Genomic DNA, 23,148 nt, shown 5'->3' with positions numbered 1-23,148 from the left:
GAGCACAAGCAGGGGAGGGGCAGAGACAGAGAAGGAGACACAGAATCCTAAGCAGGCTCCAGGCTCTGAGCTGTCAGCACAGAGTCCGATGCGGGGCTCGAACTCACAAGCTGGGAGATCATTACCTGGGCTAAAATCGGACGCTTAACCAACTGAGCCTCCCAGGCGCCCCGTGAATTCTTGATCTTCCTAAATCACAGACGTGGCCATGTGTTTCATACCCCTCTCCACCCCCTTTCCATGTTTCTCAATCATCTACTCTGATACTTTAAGATTATGGCACCTGGAGCGCCCCATGGAAATCACTTGGCCACATTTTTAATAATGTCTCTGGGCTCAGGACAAGAAGCATGCATTTTGGCAAGCTTCTTGGGTGATTTCCTAAGCGCACCAAAACTTGAGGGTTACTCGACCTCTATGGTGAGACCCAAACCCAGTGCCATGGAATATACAAGATCCTCTGTGACCAGGTCTTACCACCTTACCAGCATTATCTTCCTTCACCGCCTGCCTCCCAATGATCCCATCTGATCCAATGAACAAATTGGAGCTAAGGACCCAGCACTACAGCTGTGTTCCTTCTATTCAGAACACCCTTTTGACCCTTTCTCTGACCAGCTAACTCGTAGACTTCCATCAATGTCTTATTCAGGACAACATCCCCTAGAAGTCCTCCCTGCTTTCTAGCATAAAATAATAATAATTATTATTATGGTTACAATAATAATAAAGCCCATTTTTTTCTGTGCTCTTGTGGTATTTAACTATTTTTTCCCCAAAATTATCAGTCTACATATTCTTTTCGCCCACCGACTATCAACTTCCTGGGGGGCTCATACGTCTAGATCTCTTTGCCTGGCGGTGCCTGGCACCTAGTAGGCATGCCGTCAGTGTTTTTTTGAGACGTACTGATCCAAAAAGCTGCATCGCGGTTCAGGGAAAGGCTGACATTTGTTGAACAAAAATAATAACCATGAAGGTCAAATTCCGAGGGAAAATGGAAAGCCTGGAGAAAACATAATGATGATAAAATAGCTATAGCTTGCTAGCTGCATAGGTGTGCATGCAGAGTACGTGCTCTGTGCAAGACACGGTGTGAAGGGCGTGTAAGCACTACTTGAATTAATTTTTACAACAGCGCTGTAGGGAGAGGTGCTGTGATTTTCACCTTTTGATGTTGAGGAGTCTGAGGCTGAGGGACAGGGAGTAGTGGGCCTAAATACAGCCACATCAGCGGGGCCCAAAGCCAAGCCTATCTGATACCAAAACCCCTGCTCCAGCCTTGAGGAGGAATAATCACCGAAGGGGGATGAGGCAGCTGGGTGACATGGGAGGAGAAGGGACGGTTTTTGTTGCCAGAGCATTGGCCCTAAGACCTCTTCTCTGCCACTGGTCAGCCCCGAGCCGTGGCTCATGCTGCTCCTCCTCCCTGGTTCTCGGATTCCTGGCCTGTGCCACGGGGAGTGGAAAAGCCACGGGGGTGGGGTGTTGGGGGGCTCCGACCCGTGACATCCTTGGCCCGGTGCTTGGCACCCGGCCAGCGCACAGTGGGTGCTGGGTGCTGTTCCCATCGTGCGTTCATCTGAGAAGGAAAGGAATTAACGAATGGGAATAAACCCTTTATGGACCGTGTGGCTCTGAACAAGAGGAGAGAGGAGCTGTCTTCAGGGTCTAAACAAAGCGTGGGCCCCGCAGAGACCAGGAGGCCCAGTGAGTGCTGGCCCGGCCGCTGCCTGTGTCCCCAGCACCTTGCGTTGGGGAGGGGACACGGGCGGTGCAGCCCGGGGCCAGTCCTGGCAGGGGCCCAGACCTGGGCACCTTGAAGCAGAGGCTCTTCGCATCGAAACCCTCGGGGCCACTTCCTGGTGGGCGTGTCTGAAGGCGGACTTCAAAGTGTGTGTGGGGATCCCCTTATGGCTGTAAAGATGAAAAAACCCCTCAAGGGACGAAATAACCTCAGAGCCCTCACACGGGTAAACTGGTATCTGTTTGAGAGCAACCCAGAACCTCGAAGAGACTGATACGACGGGATTTTCGGAGCCCCCATGGCACGAGAAAAGTGTGAACGAGAGATGAAGGCTTTACCTTCTCGAAAGCGGGCCTGTGCCTTTCGTCCCGAGGTTAGAGGCCCTGGGGGCCAGGCTCCATTCTCCTGGTGGGTGACGCTTGGCAACAAGGGTGAGGCTGAAGGAGGGGAGTGGGTGGCTGCCATCCACATCCACTCGCTCACTCCACAAGCCTGCCCCGAGCCGACCCCGTTCCTGGCCCCGGGCTGAGCTCTGTGCACAGGGACCCTCAGCAGACCTGTCTCTGCCACTGAGGCACGCGCACTGGGCCAGAAGGCAGTGTGGGAGCCCGCAGGGAGTCTGGGTGCGGCTGTGGGAGCCCGAGGAGGAAGCGATTCCCCCAGCCTGGGAGTGTCAGAGGGCTGAGGGGGAGCCCATGAACCTGAAGAATGAGCAGGTGTCGCAAGAGGAAGAGGAGAGACGGCAGCCCCGGCAGAGGAGAGGCTGTGAGCAAAGTCGGGAGCGGGCCTGGTGCATCCAGAACACGGTGAGGAGCATCAGCGGGGGAGGGGGCAGGCAAGGGCTGGCAGGAGGCTGGCAGGAGGCTGTCGAGAGGCTGGCGAAGATGGGCGGAGCCAGGTAGGGAGAGGACTTGCCTCCCATCCAGGGATCCTGGGGCCTGGGACGTGGCCTGTGGGCTCTGGGGAGCCCACAGACACTGATGGAACACGGAGTCCCTCTCTCTCTGGATGTTTGATTTTGTTTTTCCAAGCTTCCACCTTTGGGGAAGAGAAAAAAAAACCCAAAAAACCCCACACATCTTCTGTTTGTCATGTTCTTCGGCACCTTGGTCTTTCCTTCAGAAATGTCACGGTGGAAGATTGGAACTGAAATTCTGCCGGAGATATTAGAGATCTATAAAAAGAGCCTTTCTGAGGAGAAATGAAGAGCGAATTGCCTGTGTCCTGCTTCTCTCCTTCAGCTGAGCCTGTCCTCCTCGCCGTGATGAGAAAATTCTTGTAATAAGACCATATAGTCGGATTAAAACAGGTTGAAAAGAAGCAAAATCAATACTTTGCCATTTGTTTTATTATATGGAACCCTCAGACTTGCTCACAGACGTTTTGGTTAGCTTCCAGCCCCTTGTGACAAATGACTGTCTCAGGGAGAGTTAAAATGTCTCTCACAAGCCGGAGGAAATCTCCGGAACGAATTTTAGTTGATAAAAGTAGCTGGGCTTGACGATTTTGCTCAGGTTTAAAAAAAAAAAAAAAAAAAAAAAAAAAAAAAAAAAAAACTTGTTATCCCCACAGGCGTTCCTGCAGGAAATTGCTTGGGCCTGTTTTTTCTCTCCTCTTTCTGGAAGTGCCCAATTTCACGGTGACCCCTGCCTTTTCATCAGGGCTCTCCCCAAAGCTATTCTCTCCACCTGTCCTCTCCTGTTTCATTTTTAAACTTCTCGTTTCCATCCCCAGAACCCTCACTTGCCCCTTCCCCTGTGTCTTGCTTTAACAAGTCTCATTCATTTTCCTCCGAATGGCTTGTCAGCATCTTCTAACTCTGAGTTTACTTTATGATTAAAAGGAACAAACCAGCAAACAACATGATACAGTATAGAGAACCCAGGAAACGGGGGAAAGCCAGGGCCAAGGGCCTTGCCTCTCTCTGGCCCGTGTACTGTTAGTGAGCTGGGAAGGACGGAAACATTCCAGGGTCCCACTCAACAGTGTCACTACGCGCTAAGCCACTGGGCACCAACCCTGTGCCAGGCCCTGCGTTGAGTTTCAGGAGCATGGGAAAGGTGGACGCTAACTCCAGTGGGGAATGTCTGGGAAAGCCAATTACTAGTCTAGCATGAGAGCCAATGCCGTGGAAGGAGGAATTCTTTCATTCAAGGATGACACTAGAGTGTCCCCCCTCTGACAGCTAAAGGGAGGGAGCATGACCCTGGAAAGGAGGCTTGGCTGGAGCCAGGCAGGTCAGGTGTGGAGCCCTGGGTAACTTGTTAGCGTCCTGAACAGGGATAGCCACCTACTCTCACTGAATCCCACTTTCTGCTCCTGTAAAAATGAGGTGTCAGACGTCTAGGGCTGTTGGGAATACTGAAAAGTGAGTACTGTCTTAAAGTTCCTTGGAACAATGCCTGGCCCAGAGGATGTCCCCCAAAGTGTTGATTTCACCTGTTTCCAAATGAAGCCCTTTGTAGTTTTCGAACAAACAACACTAAAGCATTGAAAAAAAAGGTAATGCTAAAAACAAAATTTTGAAAAAAAAAATGCGAAAAGCACACCCAAAACAAAAAACTTCCAACCCCAACGTCTACGAACAGAGCTAAGGATTGTCTAAACTCTGTCTACCAACAGCCTTTAATGTTTTCTTGTAATGTACAAGGTTTGAGTCCTGCTGGTTTTGAAGTGACTGTGGCCTAAACTTTCCCCCACATTGCTATGCAGTCCTCACCGTCGTTCTCAGTGCTGAGAGAATATCCTAGGGAGCAGCTGTACTGCAATTTACCCCATCATTGGACATTTATGTGGTGTTCAATTTTGTTCTTCTCTAAATAAAGCCCTGCTCTGGAATTACTGAGTCAAAGGCAATGCCTATCTTTAAAGATCTTGCTGCAAAGGGACATTTTGCTTTTTCAAGGGGTTGTAAATGCCCTCCTGGCCGCCATTCATGTCTGTGTGTGCCCATTCCCCTGGAAAGCCTTAGGTGCTGCCTTTACTTTTATTTATTTATTTTTAATGTTTATTTATTTTTGAGAAACAGACAGAGCACGAACAGGGGAGGGGCAGAGAGGGAGACACAGAATCTGAAGCAGACTCCAGGCTCTGAGCTGTCAGCACAGAGCCTGATGCAGGGCTCGAACTCAAAAACCGCGAGATCATGACCTGAGCCGAATTCAGACGCTCAAACTGACTGATCCCCCCCGGCGCCTCAGGTGCTGCCTTTAAACTAGTTGCCAATTTAGGGAGTTTAAGATGGTTTTTCAGTGTGTATGTCTTCGCTTGTTAATGGGCCTGAGCATATTTCCACATCACCGTTTATGTTTGCTATTTATATTTGATTTTATGGAACTTGGAATTTATCTACCTGTATCTCTTGTCCATCTGATCGTTGGGATTTTGAGGTTTCACACACACACACACACACACACACACACAGACACACACACACACACACACACAGGCACACACCCGCAGTTAGAGGGTAATAGGGACCCGTCTGGGGCACTAATTTCAGGGCCTGGTCCCCTCCTAGCCAATCCCAGAGTGGACCTTTCCCCCACCCTCACTGTCACAGATGACAGCAGGGGCGGTCAGAGGCCGTCAGAGGGTTTCCAGAATCAGACTCTCTTCTTCTGAGCAAATGAGGTCTTTCTACTGACTCCAGGGGACCTGGAAAGTCACTGTGGGCTTTATGTCTCCTCTGGCCCCAGGTCAGCTTGCTCCCTGGTGGTCACTGGCTTATTGCAACATGTGCAAACTTGAGGGTTCCTGGGCCCCAGGAACCCCTTCAGGGGACTCCAGTGAGAAATGCTGAATTAAAAAATTCCACAGTGCCACTTGTGATGGCTTGGCTCCAGGGCCCCGGGTGATTTTGAGCATAAATGCACATGAAGGCACAGAAATTGGGAGACAGCAACATCATTATATTACATTTTTTAAAAGCGGTATCAAGAAGAAAACAGAGTAGGGTACAACCCTTGTGGGGTGCTCAGGGATCTCACGAGAAATGCGAGTCTAAAGGCTACTTCCTAAGAGTTAGCAGTAAACGGATCAGTGTAGACACGTAGTTGTTCCCACTCCGCTGGTTCTGTCTAATGGCTTCAGTCTCTACAATTTCCCCTGCATCAGTCTCTACAGCACCGGCAGTGGCAGCAGCTGAGGTGTGGAGAGTGCTGTTTGCCAGGTAGCGTGCTAAGCTCCTTAAAGATGTTACTTCATAATCCTCGCAACAGATGAAAAGGACTTAGCGTGTGACTGTGTCGGGCTTGCCAGGTTCCTCCGTGGGCTCAGAGACGGCTCTTGTGGGCAGACCTGCACCGCCCCCGCCCCCCCGCCTTACATCTCTTGACTCTCCTTCCTTCTAACTGTAGAGGCAGCTGTGAACATCTAAAGTTTAGGATTACTTCCCTCTGCCTGGCCCCGGGCTTCACTGCAGGACTCTCTACCCTCCTCGGCCATCTGCTTCGCTTCCACTCTCTACTTTCCAACCCCCGTTCCCTCTTTGTCTGACCACCCCCCATAGGAGCGTCTCATAATTGTGATTACTAAAGCTGAAATTCTCAAGGTGTTGAAAAAGTACACAGAAATAAATCCGCAGGTGCCAGAATTTCTCCTGAGGGGGCGACTCAGCCCTGGGGAGGGATTGCTGAGCTTTAATTTACACAACAGCTGTGATTCTAAAAGGGTGTGTAAATCAGTCCGGGGGTAATTGAAAGGTACCAGGGCGGGTAACTGTTACATGAAGGAATCCTATGGTGAGCTCTTTTGTAAAACAAATCTTACTGATCCTTTGAGGTCCCTCTCTGGTGTCACCTCCTCCTTGAAGTTTTCTCTGCTTGCCCCCCTTCCCGATTAATTACTCTTTCATCTAAGCTCCCTTAGGACATTGGTCGTGTCTCTGCCTAGCACGTGATCCAACCTCCCTTGTGATATAAATAGATCTTGGCACAAAAAAAGTGTGAAACGAATGTTTGTTGAGTCAATGAAAGAAGGAACCAGTGAATTAGATTCACCTCCCTGAGGGAGAGATGTACTCTCGATTTAACTCTTTTTTTGCAAACGACCAGCAGGGGTCTTCCGCTAGGATCTCGCCCTTCCGCTGGTCAGCAGATATTTGGATGAGTAAACAACGGAAGACAAATTAGCCTCTCAATTTATCCTTTGGGTAAACTCCTCTGTTAACAACCAAGAGATAATATTTTAAGATTGTAGGAAATTTGTTGGCAGCAGTCAAAGCAATTCAAAGTGTAAGGATGCCTTCCAGGCTGTTCACATATGAACTGGATGCCCTTTTTCTCCTTACCTTCCCCCGGCAGAGGGGTCCAGGCAAAGGGGCCCTTGGCCCTCTGTAGTGGGTAAGTGTTTTCCTCCTCCCTCTTTGAGAACAGTTCCTTTCCTATGATGGGGCTGCTCACATTCTGATCATTCACAAGACTGAAATGACCATGGCCAACTTTGGTGGCATAAACTTGGAGGCTATAGTCTTTGCTACTGGTCTTTTTTTTTTTTTTTTAACTTTATTTATTCTGAGAGAAAGAGAGAGAGTAGAGTGGGGTAGCGGCAGAGAGGGAGGGAGAGAATTCCAAGCAGGCTCCACGCTGTCAGCATAGAGCCCTATGAGGGGCTCAAACTCACAAACTATGAGATTATGACTTGAGCAGAGATCAAGAGTCAGACACTTAACCAAATGAGCCACCCCGGTGCCCTTCTACTGGTCTTTGTGTTAGTGCTGACATACAACAATTTCCAGAGAGAAATCTTGGCCTTGGACACACAGATCCTCCTTGGCCCACTCCTGTGGAGATGGGGTGGCCATCTGCTCAGGTTCAAATCTTGTTAGGTACTGATGCAAAAGAAAAGAATTTCAACCCTACCTTCGATTTGATTGACTACCAAAGAAAATAGTTTGGGTCTAAATTTGCAAGATGAGCTATCTACTTCTCGGTGATATGCTGCCTGGTGACACCCATCCCAGTTTACTGGAAGGATATGGGATCTATCTGGTCTAGATGGTTGGATCAAGCCAACCCATCAGAGAGCTTTGCTCTTGTATACTTACATTGTTCCAGCTGCCTTTCCTGCCTTTTCTTTGGTGCTCCCCCTGCGGGGGGAGACATTATAAGAAGCATTGATTGTAAATATGCATTGTACATGTAAAGAGCTTAAAGCAGCGCCTGGCACATGGTTAAACAGTATTAAAGTGTTAGCTATTATGTCTAGCATGGGCATAACTGTTAGCATTATTGTTAGGATGTTGTTGAGGACATCACGTGCTACATCACTAGCTGTCCTACCACAGGGGAAGTTTCTCTCCGGCACCAGCCCCAGGAAAAGCTGGGCTTCTGCTTGAGCAACTGGTATGTCTTCTGTATTGTAACATCTTGTTATCAAAGTGAACTTTTCTGTTTCCCAGTTTCCTTTGGCTACCAGGAAGCTTGGAGCCAAATCTGTGACCACTTCACCCCTGCCAGCAATTATGCAGACCTTTGAAGCATGTGTTTCTTTATGTTTAGGTCATTTAAAAAAATTATTTTTTAATGTTTATTCCTGAGGGAGAGAGAGAGACAGAGCACAAATGGGGGAGGGACACAGAGAGAGGAAGACACAGAATCCGAAGCAGGCTCCAGGCTCCAAGCTGTCAGCACAGAGCCTGTCATGGGACTCAAACACATGAACCGTGAGATCATGGCCTGAACCGAAGTCAGACACTTAACCGACCGAGCCACCCAAGAATCCCTGTGTTTAGTTCATTCTTAACCTTATCTTTTTATTCTACCCATGCCCTTCCCTTACCCCTGTTTATGTGTGGATCCATTTTAAAGCATTTATCTATCTGTCTAATCTACCTATCTGTAAACCACCTCATATACTTTTTTATTTTATTTATTTATTTTTTTTATTATTTTTTTTAATGGTTTTTTTTTAATTTATTTTTGAGACAGGGAGAGACAGAGCATGAACAGGGGAGGGTCAGAGAGAGGGAGACATAGAATCTGAAACAGGCTCCGGGCTCTGAGCTGTCAGCACAGAGCCCGACGCGGGGCTCGAACTCACGGACTGCGAGATCATGACCTGAGCCGAAGTCGGCCGCCCAACCGACTGAGCCACCCAGGCGCCCCTCATATACTTTTTTAGAAAGGAGCATGTGTGTGTTTCTAAAAAAAACAGTATTTCAAAGTATTTCAAAGGGATCAAGCAACCCCAGTGCCCAGCAACTGATGAATAGATTACCAAAATGTGGTGTATTTATGCCGTGGAATATTATTCAGCCTTAAAAAGGAAGGAAATCCTGCAGTATACTATCACATGGATGGAACTTGAGGTCGTGATACTAAGTGAAAGAAGCCAGTCACAAAAGGACAAATACTGTATGATCCCACTTACATATGGAACTCGGAGTAGTCAAAATCATGAAGACACAAAGAAGAATGGTAGTTGCCAGCGGCTGCAAGGGACAGGGGAATGGGGAGCTCGTGTTTAATGGGTACAGAGTTTCAGATTTAACAAGAGGAAAGGGTTATGGGGATGGATGGTGGGGAAGGTTGTGCAACAAAGTGAATATTTAGTACCACTGAACTGTATACTTAAAAACGACTAAGACGGCAAACGTTGTGTTATGTGTATTTTAACACAACAATGAAAACCCCACAACATGTTAAAGTATTTTCAGGCGTTGAAACTCCTGAAGTTATGCCGCCATCTTTAGAGTCGTCTAATATTGATTTTATTAAAAAGCACAAGAATGGACACCCTTAAGTTTGTAATTAAGCTAGCTACCGTTTTCTCCATGACTCAGTCTAACTTGCGACTTTTATAAAATACTCCAGTTTAACTGACGTGTACCATTCATGAAGAAGAGTGCATAGTTTGTAAGTGTCACGCTCAGCGAATTGTCATAAAGTAAACACAGTGGGGTAACCCAATCCAGGGCAAGACGTGGAACATTACCAGAACCTGAGCCCTCCCGCAGACCCCTTATCACTGCCCACTGTCTCCTAACCCCCCACACAGCCACCATGCTGATCCCTACCACCATATGTTCTTTTTGCCTGCTCTTGAACTTTAGGTATAAATACAGCCAGGCAATACACATTCTCTTGTGTCTGACTTCTCTCACTCAACATTACACCGGTGACATTCATCTGTGTTGTTATATGAAGCAAGAATTCATTGATTTTCACTGTTGTATGGAGTTATTATATTTTGGGAATACACCAGTTTGTTTCTATGTTCTACAATTGATGGGTTATTTCCAGAGTTTGGCGATTATTTCATGTATCCTTTGTGGAGAACAAGATGGGTCATAGAAGGAATTAAATTAAATGGGTGAATGAATGAATGCATCTTGTAAATTATCACAGATGACCCTCCACTCCCAAGTGGCTTGGCCATGGAGCCTCTGGAGCCAGGTCCCGCCCCCATCTGAGCTCCTTGGGCGGCCCCTGGGTTGTTTTTAATGCCATCTGCCCTAGACCCAGCTTGGGGGTAGGTTGCATTCATTCATTCAACAAGTAAGTATTCACATTGTACTACGCGCATGCATTATGCGGAGTCTGGGGACACATCTGGCATGACAATAGAGGACAGTCACTGTCCTCACAGAGCATATGTTCTAGTGGCATGGAATTTCCCTGTCTACATTCTGGTATATCCCATTGCTCTGCGACCTCTGGTCAATGCTCTGCCCCGTGGTAGCCACGCTGTTAGACCTCATGGAATCTTGCCCTGAGCGTTCAGCCCTCAACCAAGGATGTGAGTAGTGCCCCCCACCAACCCCACACACAGACTTGCTTCTCTCCAGTTACCTGCCCCAGGCATTCTGGATGCCTCAGCTCCCTGGATGCTGATCTCTGCTTCCGTAACTCGGAGTCTGCTGTTCTCCCATCCCTGGCCCGTGGTCAGTAAGATGCCCTGGCTAGCTGGGGCTCACCTCATGTTTCCCTCTGTTCAAGGTTCATAGGCCTGCACTGCCTGTTGACCAATACTTAAAATCACTCTCCTCAAAAAATGCACCGAGTTTTCTAGCTGTTTAAGGCAGGAGTATAAGCATGCTGTCACTCTATTACAGCCCAAAGTAGCAGTATATGCTTGTCTTTTTTTTTTTTTTTAACGTTTATTTTTGAGAGAGAGAGACAGACAGTGTGAGCAGGGAGGGGCAGAGAGAGAGAGAGAGAGGGAGACCCAGAATCAAAAGCAGGCTCTGGGCTCTGAGCTGTCAGCACAGAGCCCGACGTGGGGCTCGAACTCACTGTGAGATTGTGATCTGACCTGAATTTGGGACACTTAACCGACTAAACCACCCAGGCGCCCTGTATGCTTGTCTTTTTAATGGCCCTATATTATTCCATTATATGGGCAGAACTTAATTCTAGTGGGTTTTTTTAAGTGCAGTTTATTTCCTACAGAGCAATGAGAAATGTAAGACTTAGAGATTATACTCATTCTTGCCCCTGACTCATGCTCACTTCAGCAGGTGCCCTGGATTACCTATCTTTCTTTCCTTTTTTTTTAATTTTTATTGGAAATAAAGTGGAAAAACATACCTAACATAAAATTTACCATTTTAATGATTTGAAAGTATACAGTTTAGTGTCATTAAGTATATTCACAATGTTGTGCAACCATCAATTTAGTAGATTTGAAAGGTAAGTATAAAAGAAAATTGACTTCTGGCACACGACAGGAAGTATTTGTTTGAATAAATATATGATTGAATCCTGTCACTGGAGAGACTGTTTCTGAATTTGTTGAAATGCTTTTGGCTACAGGTACCTAAAAAGCCCCACTTCATGAAAAGGTTTTGAAAACTAAAGTAGCTCTGAAGTTGGTCAGTGCGGTGGCTCAACGCATCGCTGAGTGCCCCAGTCCGCTGCTTTCTTTTGCTCTCCCATCCTCAGCACGGTGCTTCGTCCTCCGGGCTCATGCCCCTCCTGGTCCAGGGCTGGCCAGAGCCATTTTAGGTGTTGTTTCCAAAATTAGCAGCATCTCGAGGCAGGAAAGGGGTCCACCCTTCCTCGTGTATCTTTGAAGAGTGAAGAAACCGCTCTCGAAGAAGCCCTTAGATTTCCCGGCACATCACGTCAGCCAGAAGTGGGTCACGGTCCCGATCCCAAACCAGGATCATCGAGGACAACGGGCCCTCCGCGATTGTTCTAGACCAAGCAGAACTCGCCCCTGCGGCTGGGCCTTGGGCTGGGGCCGGCCTCCCTACAGCGCCTAGCCTTGAGGAAGGGCACGGGTGCCTAAACAGAGAGTTCTGGAAGGAAAAGGGAAGGGAGGAAACGGACCTCAGATGGGCCATCAGTCATGTCTGCCGCAGGGTCCCAACCCGAAATCAGTCTGCCTCGGTTCCAAAGCAGAGACACTTACGTGTGAGAAGTTTGGTTTGTCCAAATAAAGTAATAAGAATCTTAACTGGAGATCAAATTCCCTAACAGTGTTTCCAACCGTCGGACTGTCGTCAGCTACAAATCTAAGTCTAACGTGACCGGCCACGCTCAGGGCCCCCATGAGCTCCTGATTCCTTCAGCCAGGCTGCTGTTCCTTCCATTCTTACTTCTGGCCACTCCTGAGGCCCAGCTCAGAAAGTGTTTCCTCTGAGGTCCTTCTCTGAACCCCAGAATCAAAATGAATTCTCCCCCTTTTCTGTATTCACTTTCATACAGTTTGGAAAAACCGCTGTATAGCCACGTCTTGTTTTTTATTTCTTTGTTTAAAAAAATTACAAAAGTACTAATACATCCTACTTTTAAATAATTCAAACAATAGGGCTGCCTGTGTGGCTCAGTCTTATGTTAAGCACCTGACTTCAGCTCAGGTCATGATCTCACAGTCCATGAGTTCGAGCCCCGCATCGGGCTCTGTGCGACAGCTCAGAGCCTGATGCCTGCTTCCGATTCTGTGTCTCCCTCTCTCTCTGCCCCTCCCCTGCTCACGCGCTTTCTCTCTCTGTCTCTCAAAAATGAATAAACATTAAATTTTTTTAAGTAAAAAATAATAATTCAAACAATACATAAAGTATATACATTGCAAAGTCAAACCTTCCCACTCTTTCCCTCAATCCCAACCCTACTTTCCAGTGATAACTGCTCTGAACAATTTGCTTTTATCCTTTCAAACACTTTTATGTGATATACAAACCTCCAAGGAGAGGTGAATTCATTTTGTTATTGTAATTTTTATAAAAATGGAATCATACGATGTCCTACACACGTGTTACTCTGTGACTTGCTGTGTTTACTTATCAGTATCGTGAGGACAGCTTTCTGTATCTGTAGGTCCAGATCTAGACATTATTTCTATGGCCTGAGTGTTATTCCAGTTTGGGGCCGTACCATACTTTTTATAACCAATCCCCCGATGATGGAGACATAAATTATTTTCATGTTCCCACATTTCAGCAGTTCTGCCCGGCGTGTGTGTGTGTGTGTGTGTGTGTGTGTGTGTCTCCATGTACCAATATTTCTGCGGGGTAGATTTCTAGAAATAAAGTCACAGGGACAAAGGATAGGCAATTTTTAAAGTTTGATAGCCAATGCCAAATTTCATGAGGGTGTTTTGGAGCCAGCTGCTGCTGGTACAAGATAAGTAATTTCTGGACTTTCAGACTTTATAAACCAATAAAATGTAAAAAGAAAAAAAAAGGTGGACATAACAAAGAAAGTAGCCAACATTTTATTTTTTCATGTGAGGACGTTATAAAAAAAATCAGGTACCAACGATTCGCTGGAACCATGTGAAATTGACATTTTCATATGTCAAAGTAGTCTAATAGCTGCCTAATATTTGACTTCATACTGAGATTGATTTCATAAAACAATGGACACCCACGCTCACACGTTCACACGTGCAACTCTGCTTACTTTTCTCGTTTCACCCATCAGATGGCTGCACACTCACTTAATCTCATGTCTAGGAATCGCTGGTGGAGAATCGTTGACCAGGGCCCCTCCCACCGCCACCACCAGCATCTGGCTTTGCTGTCGCTGGGAGTGACATTGTGGTCACGTGAAGAGCAACACGGTGGGGAGGAAATGGAGATGAAGTGGTGCATGTTCCTGTCCTTGACCTTTGGCTCTGGTTATAAGCTCCAGTGAAAGAGGCGCTGAGAGGCAGAAGCTGATGAATCTGGGTGAGAGGGCCTGTGTGACACTTGCCACAAGCAGGGCATGAGAAGCCACAGGTGAGACAGGCTCTCCTCTGACCCCCCGTCTACCCACCCCCCCTGCCACGTCTCCATGGAACCTAGCTCCATTCAAGGGCTGGAAGCTTAGGGAGTATGAAGAATGAGCCCTGTTCCCATGGATGGTGCTCAGATGGCAGCCCAGCTTGGAAGGAAGGACGTTCCAGTGGGAGTGGACCCTTGGGAGTCTGTGAGGAGAGGAAGATGTCTTCTCGAGGACCCTGGCCGGCCCTGTTCATGGACGCTCAGGAGACCCTCCCAGGGAACGGTCAGGAATGCCTGAGCGATCTGCTAGGAAAGGCAACAGCAGAGCGGGCCTCCGGGTCTGTTACTGGGCAGGTTGGGGGCTACTGAGACAGTGAAAGACTTACCAGTTTATTTGGAAGTCCTGCCTGAGCCTACGTTCCTTGAAGCCATGGACTGTATCTTCACAGTATTTGCTACATGAAATCCAATGGATGCGACTGTGTCCCAATAAAGCTTTGTTTACAAAAACAGATGGCAAGCTGGTTTGGACCCAAGGACCATAGTTTGTCAACTCCTGCCCTCTACTATAGGACAAAGAAACAAAACAGCCTCTCTCCCAATCGGATACCACATAAGCCGCCTCGCCATAAGCTGTTTCACCTTTTTGAGCCTCGGCTTCCCCAAACATGAAGTGGGGATAATAGTCGCTACCTTCAAGATTGTTGTGAGAGTCGAAGGAGGTAGTGTGTACAGAGCGTCCAGCCGAGCACTGGCTGGTAGATGGCGTCGAGGGTCAAGAACTGCTCGTTTTCACCAAGCACGGATGCTAGATCCAGAGCCCCACCACCCAGCTCCTTTCCCCAGGCCTGTCCGGGGAACAATATGAACGAGCAGGAGGCAGGGTTTCCAAAGGCTGGCGGAATGAGATCCTTGGCACTTTGATTTGATTTCAACGCAAGCACTGGGCAGAGACATAATGTCCCTGGTCCTCCTTATACATAGCCTTCAGGTGTCAGTTCAGTAGCGTCCTGGCTATATGACATCCATCACAAGCAGCTTACAGCTTCCAAAAACACAGTCCTAGACAGATGTTGAGCCTGTCTGGGGATTAGAAATATCCTTTTCCATTAAGCATAAATTAACTTAATCACCAGGTATGAAAGATACGCAACACAAACAGCATTCCCTGAAGCTTTCATTAAAATTAAAATTCTATTTAAAATTTAGCTTGTATTTTCTAGGACTTGAACCCCTTCAAAGAGATAATATCTGCTGTAAATTTTTACACTGACAGACTGGCAGAGATGAATATGCCGGGGACAGTGATGTACTATGTAATTTAACTCTGCCTCCTGGCCTTCTTTTCGCCAACGGATGGATCTGTACATCTTAAAGAAATAATTAGTCTCGGCAAGATCTGGTCTTTGACCATTTTCAGAAGCAGTCAGAGTGATGTAGAAAAATGAAACTCTGAGTCGAGATCACTAAGAGCGAGGTGCTTCAAGTCTTGTTGTTCGGATCCATGCTGCGGAAAGTGCTCTTAGGATACACAGAAAGGAGGGGCATTGACAGATGAATTGCCAGGAGACCTCTGAACAGAACCCTCCTTGGCTTGGCCTGTTTGCTGGGGTTGGAACCGGTGAGTGGAGGAGGCGGTACAGCTGGGGGGGCTCCCTGTGTCCCTTATCAAACTGTGCAGGAGAGACCGCCTGGGGGAACGTGCCCCGCCTGGGGGACAGCGTGACGCCGTGGAAAGAGCATTGAAGTCAGACAAACCTGGCTTTGGATCTGGTTCTTTTTTTTTCTGACTCTGATCTTGGGCGAGTCTCATAATTTCTCCAAGCTTCGGGTTTCTAATCTGTGAAGTGAGAAAAATAATGCCTGCTTCCGGGGATCATCATGAGGGTTAGAGATAGTCTCGGTGCTTAGAACCCCTGACATTCTAGGTGCTTACTGAATGCTTAGTATTATTTATTCATTTAGGAAACCGTTGTTGAACATCTGCCGTGTGTCAGAGTCTAGACCAAGTGCTGACGATGCAGAAAGTCAGAGAACACAGCCCCCCCCCCCCAAGATGCTCAAAGATAGGGGATTGAGACATATAAAGAAGAAAATCACAATATAGGGTGACATGTCTGAAGTGGAATTCTGAACATGGTTCAGAGCTGATGCAGAGCAGGAGCGGTGTGCCCTGTAGGAAGTGACATCTGTTGGGTTTTAATGACATAGAGAGGCTCGCATGGTATATGGGCAGAGAAGGGCATTCTGAGCAGCAGGGACAGCTTATACAAAGGCAGAGAGGCGTGCAGAGACATTTTGTATTGGGAGGATTATAAACACGGAGGTACTATTAGGTGGGGAGGAGGGGCGGGGGGGAGTCCTAAGGATGGAGTGTCTCTTCAGGTGGGCGCACCCCCTGAAGACCTGGGTTCGAAGTGTCCCAGATGATTCCTCAGCTTGGCCACAGCGGCCCAGTGGCCACCACATGGTGCCAGTCGCCCCGTCAAGGTGCTCAGGACACCCGGACCAGAAGGCAGCTCTTCCAAAAGGAAGTCCCACTCTTGAGTTGAATGGGTTGCAGGTTTGAGAGGAAGCAGGTCCTAGAGTGGCAAATGTCCTGGATGAGGAGGTCCACACAGCCGGGAGCCCAGTCCCCACATACGGCCCCACGCGAGCTCCCTGGGAGCAGGGGGCACTAGGTGTTTCTCTCCCCTGAGTCCCGGGTGCAGGGCCTGTTACAGAGTAGAAAGTTGTAAATATTTGTCGAATAAATGCTCAGATGCCTCATCTGGCCATCTTCACCCTGTTTCCCTCACGGCGCCGCTGTGAGGACCAGGGACAAAACGGGGGTGGATGTATTTGGCAAGGTCTCAGGCTTTATTTAAATATAGGTGCACGGTCATATACAGCTGTGCACCCATTAGCACGTGCACCACCGTTGACCCACCCGTTAAAAAAAAATACCTGCAGGATTCCTACTCGCTCTCTCATTTAACAAAAAAGCCACCATATGCCTTTTAAAATGATGAGGAAATGCAAACTGCATGGTTATATTTGGTGACTCGCCTTTTTTTTTTTTTTTAAGTATCGCAAAGTTGACTTAGTAGTCAAAACAGTAATTATATTTGAGACGATCAAAGATATCCCGGTTCTTTCCCGTGCAATCTAAAAAATGTAAATTTACGGGGGAAAAAAATTGAAATTGTACCTACCTACAAAGCAAGCATTATCTCAAAAAAAAAAAAAATTGTTTTCCCAAACATCTCCAGCTGTCTTGACAGCTCAAAACATCACTTGCTCCCAAGCCCACAGCCCTTTGTTTTAGTGATAAATGTGTTCTAAAGAAAACCGCTGCTCTACAGAGCTGGAATTGGTGTTTGGTTTGAAGCTGTAATGAGGCACCACTGTTTTCCAAACTGTTACGCTCAGCTGACAAGGAAACTGTGAAGGAACTGGAAAGTTTCTAAAGGGCTGCACAAAAAGCGGGGACGTTTACCGCACTGGCAGAAAGAGAGGCAACTATAATGGGGGTTAGCATCTGAAATCGAGCCATTGGATGCTCACTGCTGCTCGGTGACATGCTTTGGCCCAAGTAATGACTAAATAATATATATATTATATATATACATATATAATTATATATTATATTTATAATATATAATTAATATATAATTAATATATAATTAATATATAATTAATATTCTACATTAAATATATAATTATTTATATATTATATAATTCATTACATATTATATATATTATATAATATATAATATATTAATATATATCATATTAATATAATGTATATAAAATATATAATATATAATTATTATACATTAAATATATAATTATTTATATATTATATAATTCATTACATATAATAATTACATACATATTACATACTACATATAATACATTACATTACATATACATTACATATAATAATTTATAATTGTATATAATATTATTATATATAATATTATAATGACATTTGTTGTTCCAACCCTGCACACTCTATCATGTGGACAAAGTAGCTCTCCCCTTATGGGCCTCAGTTGCCTTATCTGCACTCTGAGATAATAATTTCTGCCCTGCTTACCTTACCGCCTTGCTTGGAGGGTCCAGAGAGGTAATGGGACTGTTGAGCTGCAGGAAGGATTGTCACAGTGGCCGTAGCAGTCCTCCCGACCCCAGGACCCGACATGCCCCAGCCCCCTCTCTCCACTAGCCCAGAACATCTCCGGGATTCAGAGTCCTCCTGGGTCCTGCTTTGCGGAGCTGCCCCAAATGCCCTCACCTGGCGTTTCCCTAAAGCCCTAGGAGGCAGGGTCAAGAGAAGCCAGTTGCAGCTCAAGCTCTCTGCTCTTGCTGGGCGGTTCCAGGCAAGTCCTTGCCCCACGCTGAGCCTCGTTTTCTTGGGCCTAAAGGGAGACTTTGGCCCAAGTGATTCCTGAAGCCCCTTCCAACAGAAAACACGGAGGGAGCCCAGCCCATGAGCACTCATTTGCCTCAAGCAGGTCCTGTGGGTCTGGGGCTATTGGGCACCCCTGGGGAGTTGGAGTCCTTGGTTTTCTAAGTGGTCTGTGTTTAACCCTTTAAACACCCAACCCTTTCAGTCTTGCTGGGTATCTTGGCTTCTCAAATACATTTCAGTGAATTTGGCTTTTTAATTGAATGATGATTCGGCAAACTGGTTTTAAATTGTTCTGCGATGTATCGGTGCCCCGGAAGAGGTCTGAAGGGGTTTCTACCTCCTCCTCTGCCTTCAGGCTGTCACTTCCTACGCTGCACATTGCATGGCTGTGGCATCCTGTGGCGTCCCTTCTATTTGCTGGCTGTACTGTGCTATGTGATGGTCTGAAGATGAGCTCACCAAGTTGTCAGCATTGTGTGCAGAGTAAGAGTATATAGGGGTAGAGTGATGCCGCAAGAGGCTGGCCTCACTCACAGACATAAACTTCAGGGCATGAACTTTGGGATCTGCATTTGAGCTTCTCTGAGAGAGAGGGCTTCTCTCTCGCCTCCTAGTTCTTAGTAGTGTTTTAAACAGAGAGAGGAAGTGCTTGGGTGTCTGGGTTTGGACAGGGGAGAGATTTCTCGACTACATGGTTTTTGCATGAGAATTACCACATCAGTCTTTACCCTAAATCTCTCCTCTCTTGCTCCAAACACTGCCCTAGGCTCCATCCCCATTTCTTGAGTTCCAGAATTATGCCCTTCCTGCCAAGCTCCTGTTTGTTCACGCATGCCGTGTCCTCTGCATGAGATCCAGGAATAATTCTCTCTCTCTCTCTCTCTCTCTCTCTCTCTCTCTCTCTCCCTCTCTCCCTGCCAAATGAAGGCTCTACCCAAGACTTTCATCTCTTGGCTACCTCACGGAAGCCTTGGAAGTGGCCCTGAACCCTCCGGGGAGCAGAGAGCTGCTCTGTCCCTGTGCCCACCTCATGCTTCACATGTATGCCACACTCAGTGACCTGTCTGTGTGGGTGATGCTTCTGCCAAATTGAACTCCTCTGTGCTAAGACTGCCTTTGGATCGCCAGTACCCAGTGCAATGCCTGGCACATAGTAGGGACTCGATTAGGGTTGGAAGAATGAATGCACAAACAAATGAATGAATAAGTTGACTCCCTTTTTTGGCTTAATAACGTCATTCTCAAAATGTATGGATTGAAATCTTAACCCCTGGTGACTCAAAATATGACCAAATTATTTGGAGATGGGGTCTTTATAGAGATAATCAAGTTAAAATGAGGTCATTAGGGTGGGCCCTAATCCTATAGGACCGCTGTCCTCACAAGGAGAGGAAATTTGGACACAGGGCCACACAGAGAGGGGACAGTGTGGAGACCCAGGGAGAACACGGCCACCTACGTACCAAGGGGATGGGCCTGGAGCCCCAGCCGAGGACAAGCAACACGTCTGCATGTCTGTTCCCCATAATAGGCGCTCTGACTAGTGGAAGAAATCTGTGACTGGATGGACACACAAATGTAGAGATAAGTAGAGACAACCACCATTGAAATGAAAAACGACTTCATTAGTTACTTCAATATTTTATGAATGTTCAGTGCAGCACTGTCAAAATGGGAGATGGGTCTCTCTTCATTGCTCATGAAACACCAGCACGTGGTGGGATCTTTCACAAGTAGTAATTAATTACTCTGTGTGGTGAGTTGGACGGGCAGTCTCCAACCTGGAGACAAGGCAGTCTGCAGGTGGGTCAGTCCTGATGGCTGGGTTGGCAATGCTCTTAGCTGGGGATTGTCCCCTGCCCCACACTCTCTTTCTTCCTCCCTCCCTCCCTTCCTCCTTCTCTTTCTTTCTTTCTCTTTCTTTCTTTCTTTCTTTCTTTCTTTCTTTCTTTCTTTCTTTCTTTCTATTTTTGAGAGAGAGAGAGTTCATGTGCATGCATGAGTTGGGGAGGAAGAAAGTGAGAGAGAGAGAGAGAGAGAGAGAGAGAATCCCAAGCAGGCTCCATGCTCAGCTCAGAGCCCCATGTGGGGCTCGATCCCAAGACCCTGGGATCACAACCTGAGCCTGAAATCAAGAGTCAGGCCCTCAAATGACTGAGCCACCCAGGTGCCCCAACACCTCACACACTCTAGAAGAGAGAAACAAAGGGTCTGCTTAACTGTCAGAACCTGAAGGAGCCATAAGGTCGCCTCCTCCAACCTTTTCATGTTACAGATGGGAAAATGGAGGTTGTTAGAGGGAATGGAATTCTCTGGGTCTCGTGGCTACTGTGGGAGAATCTGGGACTGGAATCCAAGTCACCTGACAGCTGGTCTCACCAGAATTCTCCTTTCTCTTAAGCAATGCACCTGCCTTTTGTTTGGGTGCTAGATGTCCGTGCCTCACCTGCATGGACAGCCCTCTTCTTCATACTCCCACTTTTCTTCCTTCCTTCTGTAGGACATAGGTATCATCATCCCTATTTTACAGATGAAAATGCTGATCCCCAGAAAGGTTAAGCATTTTGTTAAGGTGATAGGACCAAGAACCAGCAGCCCAGGAATTTTATTCCTGGCTGTCTTACTCCCAAGCTTCCCACCCCTCTGTGCTTTGTCTTAATGAATCTTTACCCTTAGGCCTTAGACATTTTTCTCCCAATTATATATAACATATTTTAAAATATCCATTTGGTTAGAAGTAATAGATTTTTCATGGCCAACCAGCTTCTATGTAAGACTTCCTAGAGAAATTTGTAGTAAGATTTAGCAGATTTCAAAGGGCTTGCCCATCCTTAAAGTTTGCTACCACATGGAAATAGTGAGCGGATGTTCTAGACACAGCGTGGTGATTGTTTGGAAGAATCTTGAATGATCTGCAGATAACTGACTGAAGGTGGTGGTCTTTGATGAATGTAGGACCAAACTATCTCTTAGTCTATCCCGGTTTTGCACATGTCCTCTCCCTCATCCGTGGATAACCTTTTAGTAGGACCACGGCAACCAACCTCCACTGTTATTTCCCCTTGAGCTCTGGGAAGGCAGAAGGAGCTTCCTCTCCCTCTCTGGATTCCATCATCTAACACCATCCTACTACCTGGGAAGTAATCCATAAATATCTGTGAAATAATGGGGTCTTCTCTCATTTTGGAACCACAGACATTTTTTTTTCTGGTATTTTTTCTCGTTTTCTGACTACTGCTCTGTGGACAGCCTCCGAGCTGGCAATGGACCTCCTTCCGTTCCTTCTTTCGGATCCATCCTATGCACCAGATTCCGAGCAAGGCAGAATCCACATGCTCCCTGGCAAATTGAAAATGGATCCTCATCCTGTTTATGCATGCCTATTGTATGTTGGTCTTTCTGCTACGTCTTGGGAATCACACTAGGTTGTTCCTTCTAGGAGCTCCCAGCCGATGGGCAAGTTGAACAAATAAGTCAAATATGATGAAGACCATAGCAAGTGTTAAATGAGGCACTAGCGATGAGCTATGGGAGGAAGGGTAGTTAATTTTTCCTGGAGAAATCATGGGAGGGTTCACAGAGAAGACAGATATTTCAAAAAAAAAATTATTACATAAATGAATTCTGAGCAGCTCATCCCAAGTTCACATTCTACATAAGAAACTCAAAAATAGAGTTCGCTGTTTCCAATTCTGGCTGTTTAGGGTGCTGACTCAGATTCAGATTCATAGCTGTGAGGAGAAGAATCTAAAAAATAATTAGAGATACAAATCTCAATGACTATTTCTTATTAGTAGGAAAGAAACTGTGGGTCACTTGAAAATATTGCTTAATCTCATTACTTCTAGTTCCACACACTCCTATGTGAAATATTTTTAAACCCATATTTGTGTTGAAATTAATAGAAAAATGTGTCACCCTATTTTATTGTGATTTCAATCGTTAAGTTCATGGCAACCAAAAGATTATAGATAGAAAAGCTTTGAACTGGTGACTATGATTTCATTCCCTAGCAATTTAGAAGGTCATGGACTAAAGCAAGATTATAGAACAAGGGCCTTAAAAATGTTAATACCTGTTGACTGAGAAATTTCACTTCTGGGAATTTATACCAAAGATATAATCCAAAATTATGAGAGAGATGTATTGTCTAAATATGTATATCCAAGTAGTGAAAAATCAGAAACAATTGAAATAGCCATTAGCTTGAGGGAAGTCACTCGGTCATGAAAGATTTCTATAAGGGGCGCCTGGGTGGCTCAGCTGGTTGAGCATCCAACTTCAGCTCAGGTCCTGATCTCACGATTCATGAGTTCGAGCTCCGCGTCAGGCTCTGTGTTAACAGCTCGGAGCCTGGAGCCTGCTTCAGATTCTGTGACTCCCTCTCCCTCTCTGCCCCTCCCTTGCTCATCCTCTGTCTCTTTCTCTCTCTCAAGATAAACATTAAAAAAAAAAAGATTTCCATAAATAATTTTGGTGACATGGCAGATACGTGCTTATAACACAACGCCAAATAAAAATTAGGCCACAAAATTTTGTGTATAGTATGATTTCAACTATGTGACAAAATTATGTGCATAGGAGTAGAAGGGAATTTACCAGAATATTAACAGTGATCATTTCTGATAGTGAGATGATGGTTGAGAGTTGTGTGATCTCACCTATGTTTTTATATTTGTGTGTGTATATACATTTGCGTGTATCAGGAAATGTGATATTACAGCATTAAAACCAGCAATGTTAGAGGGGACCGCTGGGTAGGAATGGACAGCACAGGCCAGCACATTCTGAGGTTTGAGGGCTTGGGCAACATGACGCAGAACAGTCGCAGAGCTCTTCAGAGTGGAAGAG

At 46.4% G+C, this 23,148-nt stretch overlaps 1 protein-coding gene across 9 annotated transcripts in view; it reads left to right on the top strand.

Annotated features, from left to right (window-relative positions):
* Positions 1-23,148, top strand: part of TTLL11 (tubulin tyrosine ligase like 11) — a 238,451-nt gene that overhangs the window by 150,891 nt on the left and 64,412 nt on the right. The window contains exon 7 of one of the 9 annotated variants that reach the window (XM_053908258.1): positions 13,650-13,972. The exons of the other annotated variants lie outside the window; for them this stretch is intronic. Within the exon in view, the coding sequence (XP_053764233.1) occupies positions 13,650-13,830 (181 nt within the window). The 3' untranslated portion in view covers positions 13,831-13,972. Of the gene's footprint in view, positions 1-13,649; positions 13,973-23,148 lie in introns of those variants that run through there. 9 annotated transcript variants of the gene reach the window in all.

This window comes from Panthera pardus, unplaced genomic scaffold (assembly GCF_024362965.1).
Source record: "Panthera pardus isolate Hobbes unplaced genomic scaffold, ASM2436296v1 HiC_scaffold_20, whole genome shotgun sequence".
NCBI classification, from domain to species: Eukaryota; Metazoa; Chordata; class Mammalia; order Carnivora; family Felidae; genus Panthera; species Panthera pardus.
The sequence above is the reverse complement of the archived record's forward strand: the minus strand, read 5'-3'. Positions and strand labels throughout refer to the sequence as shown.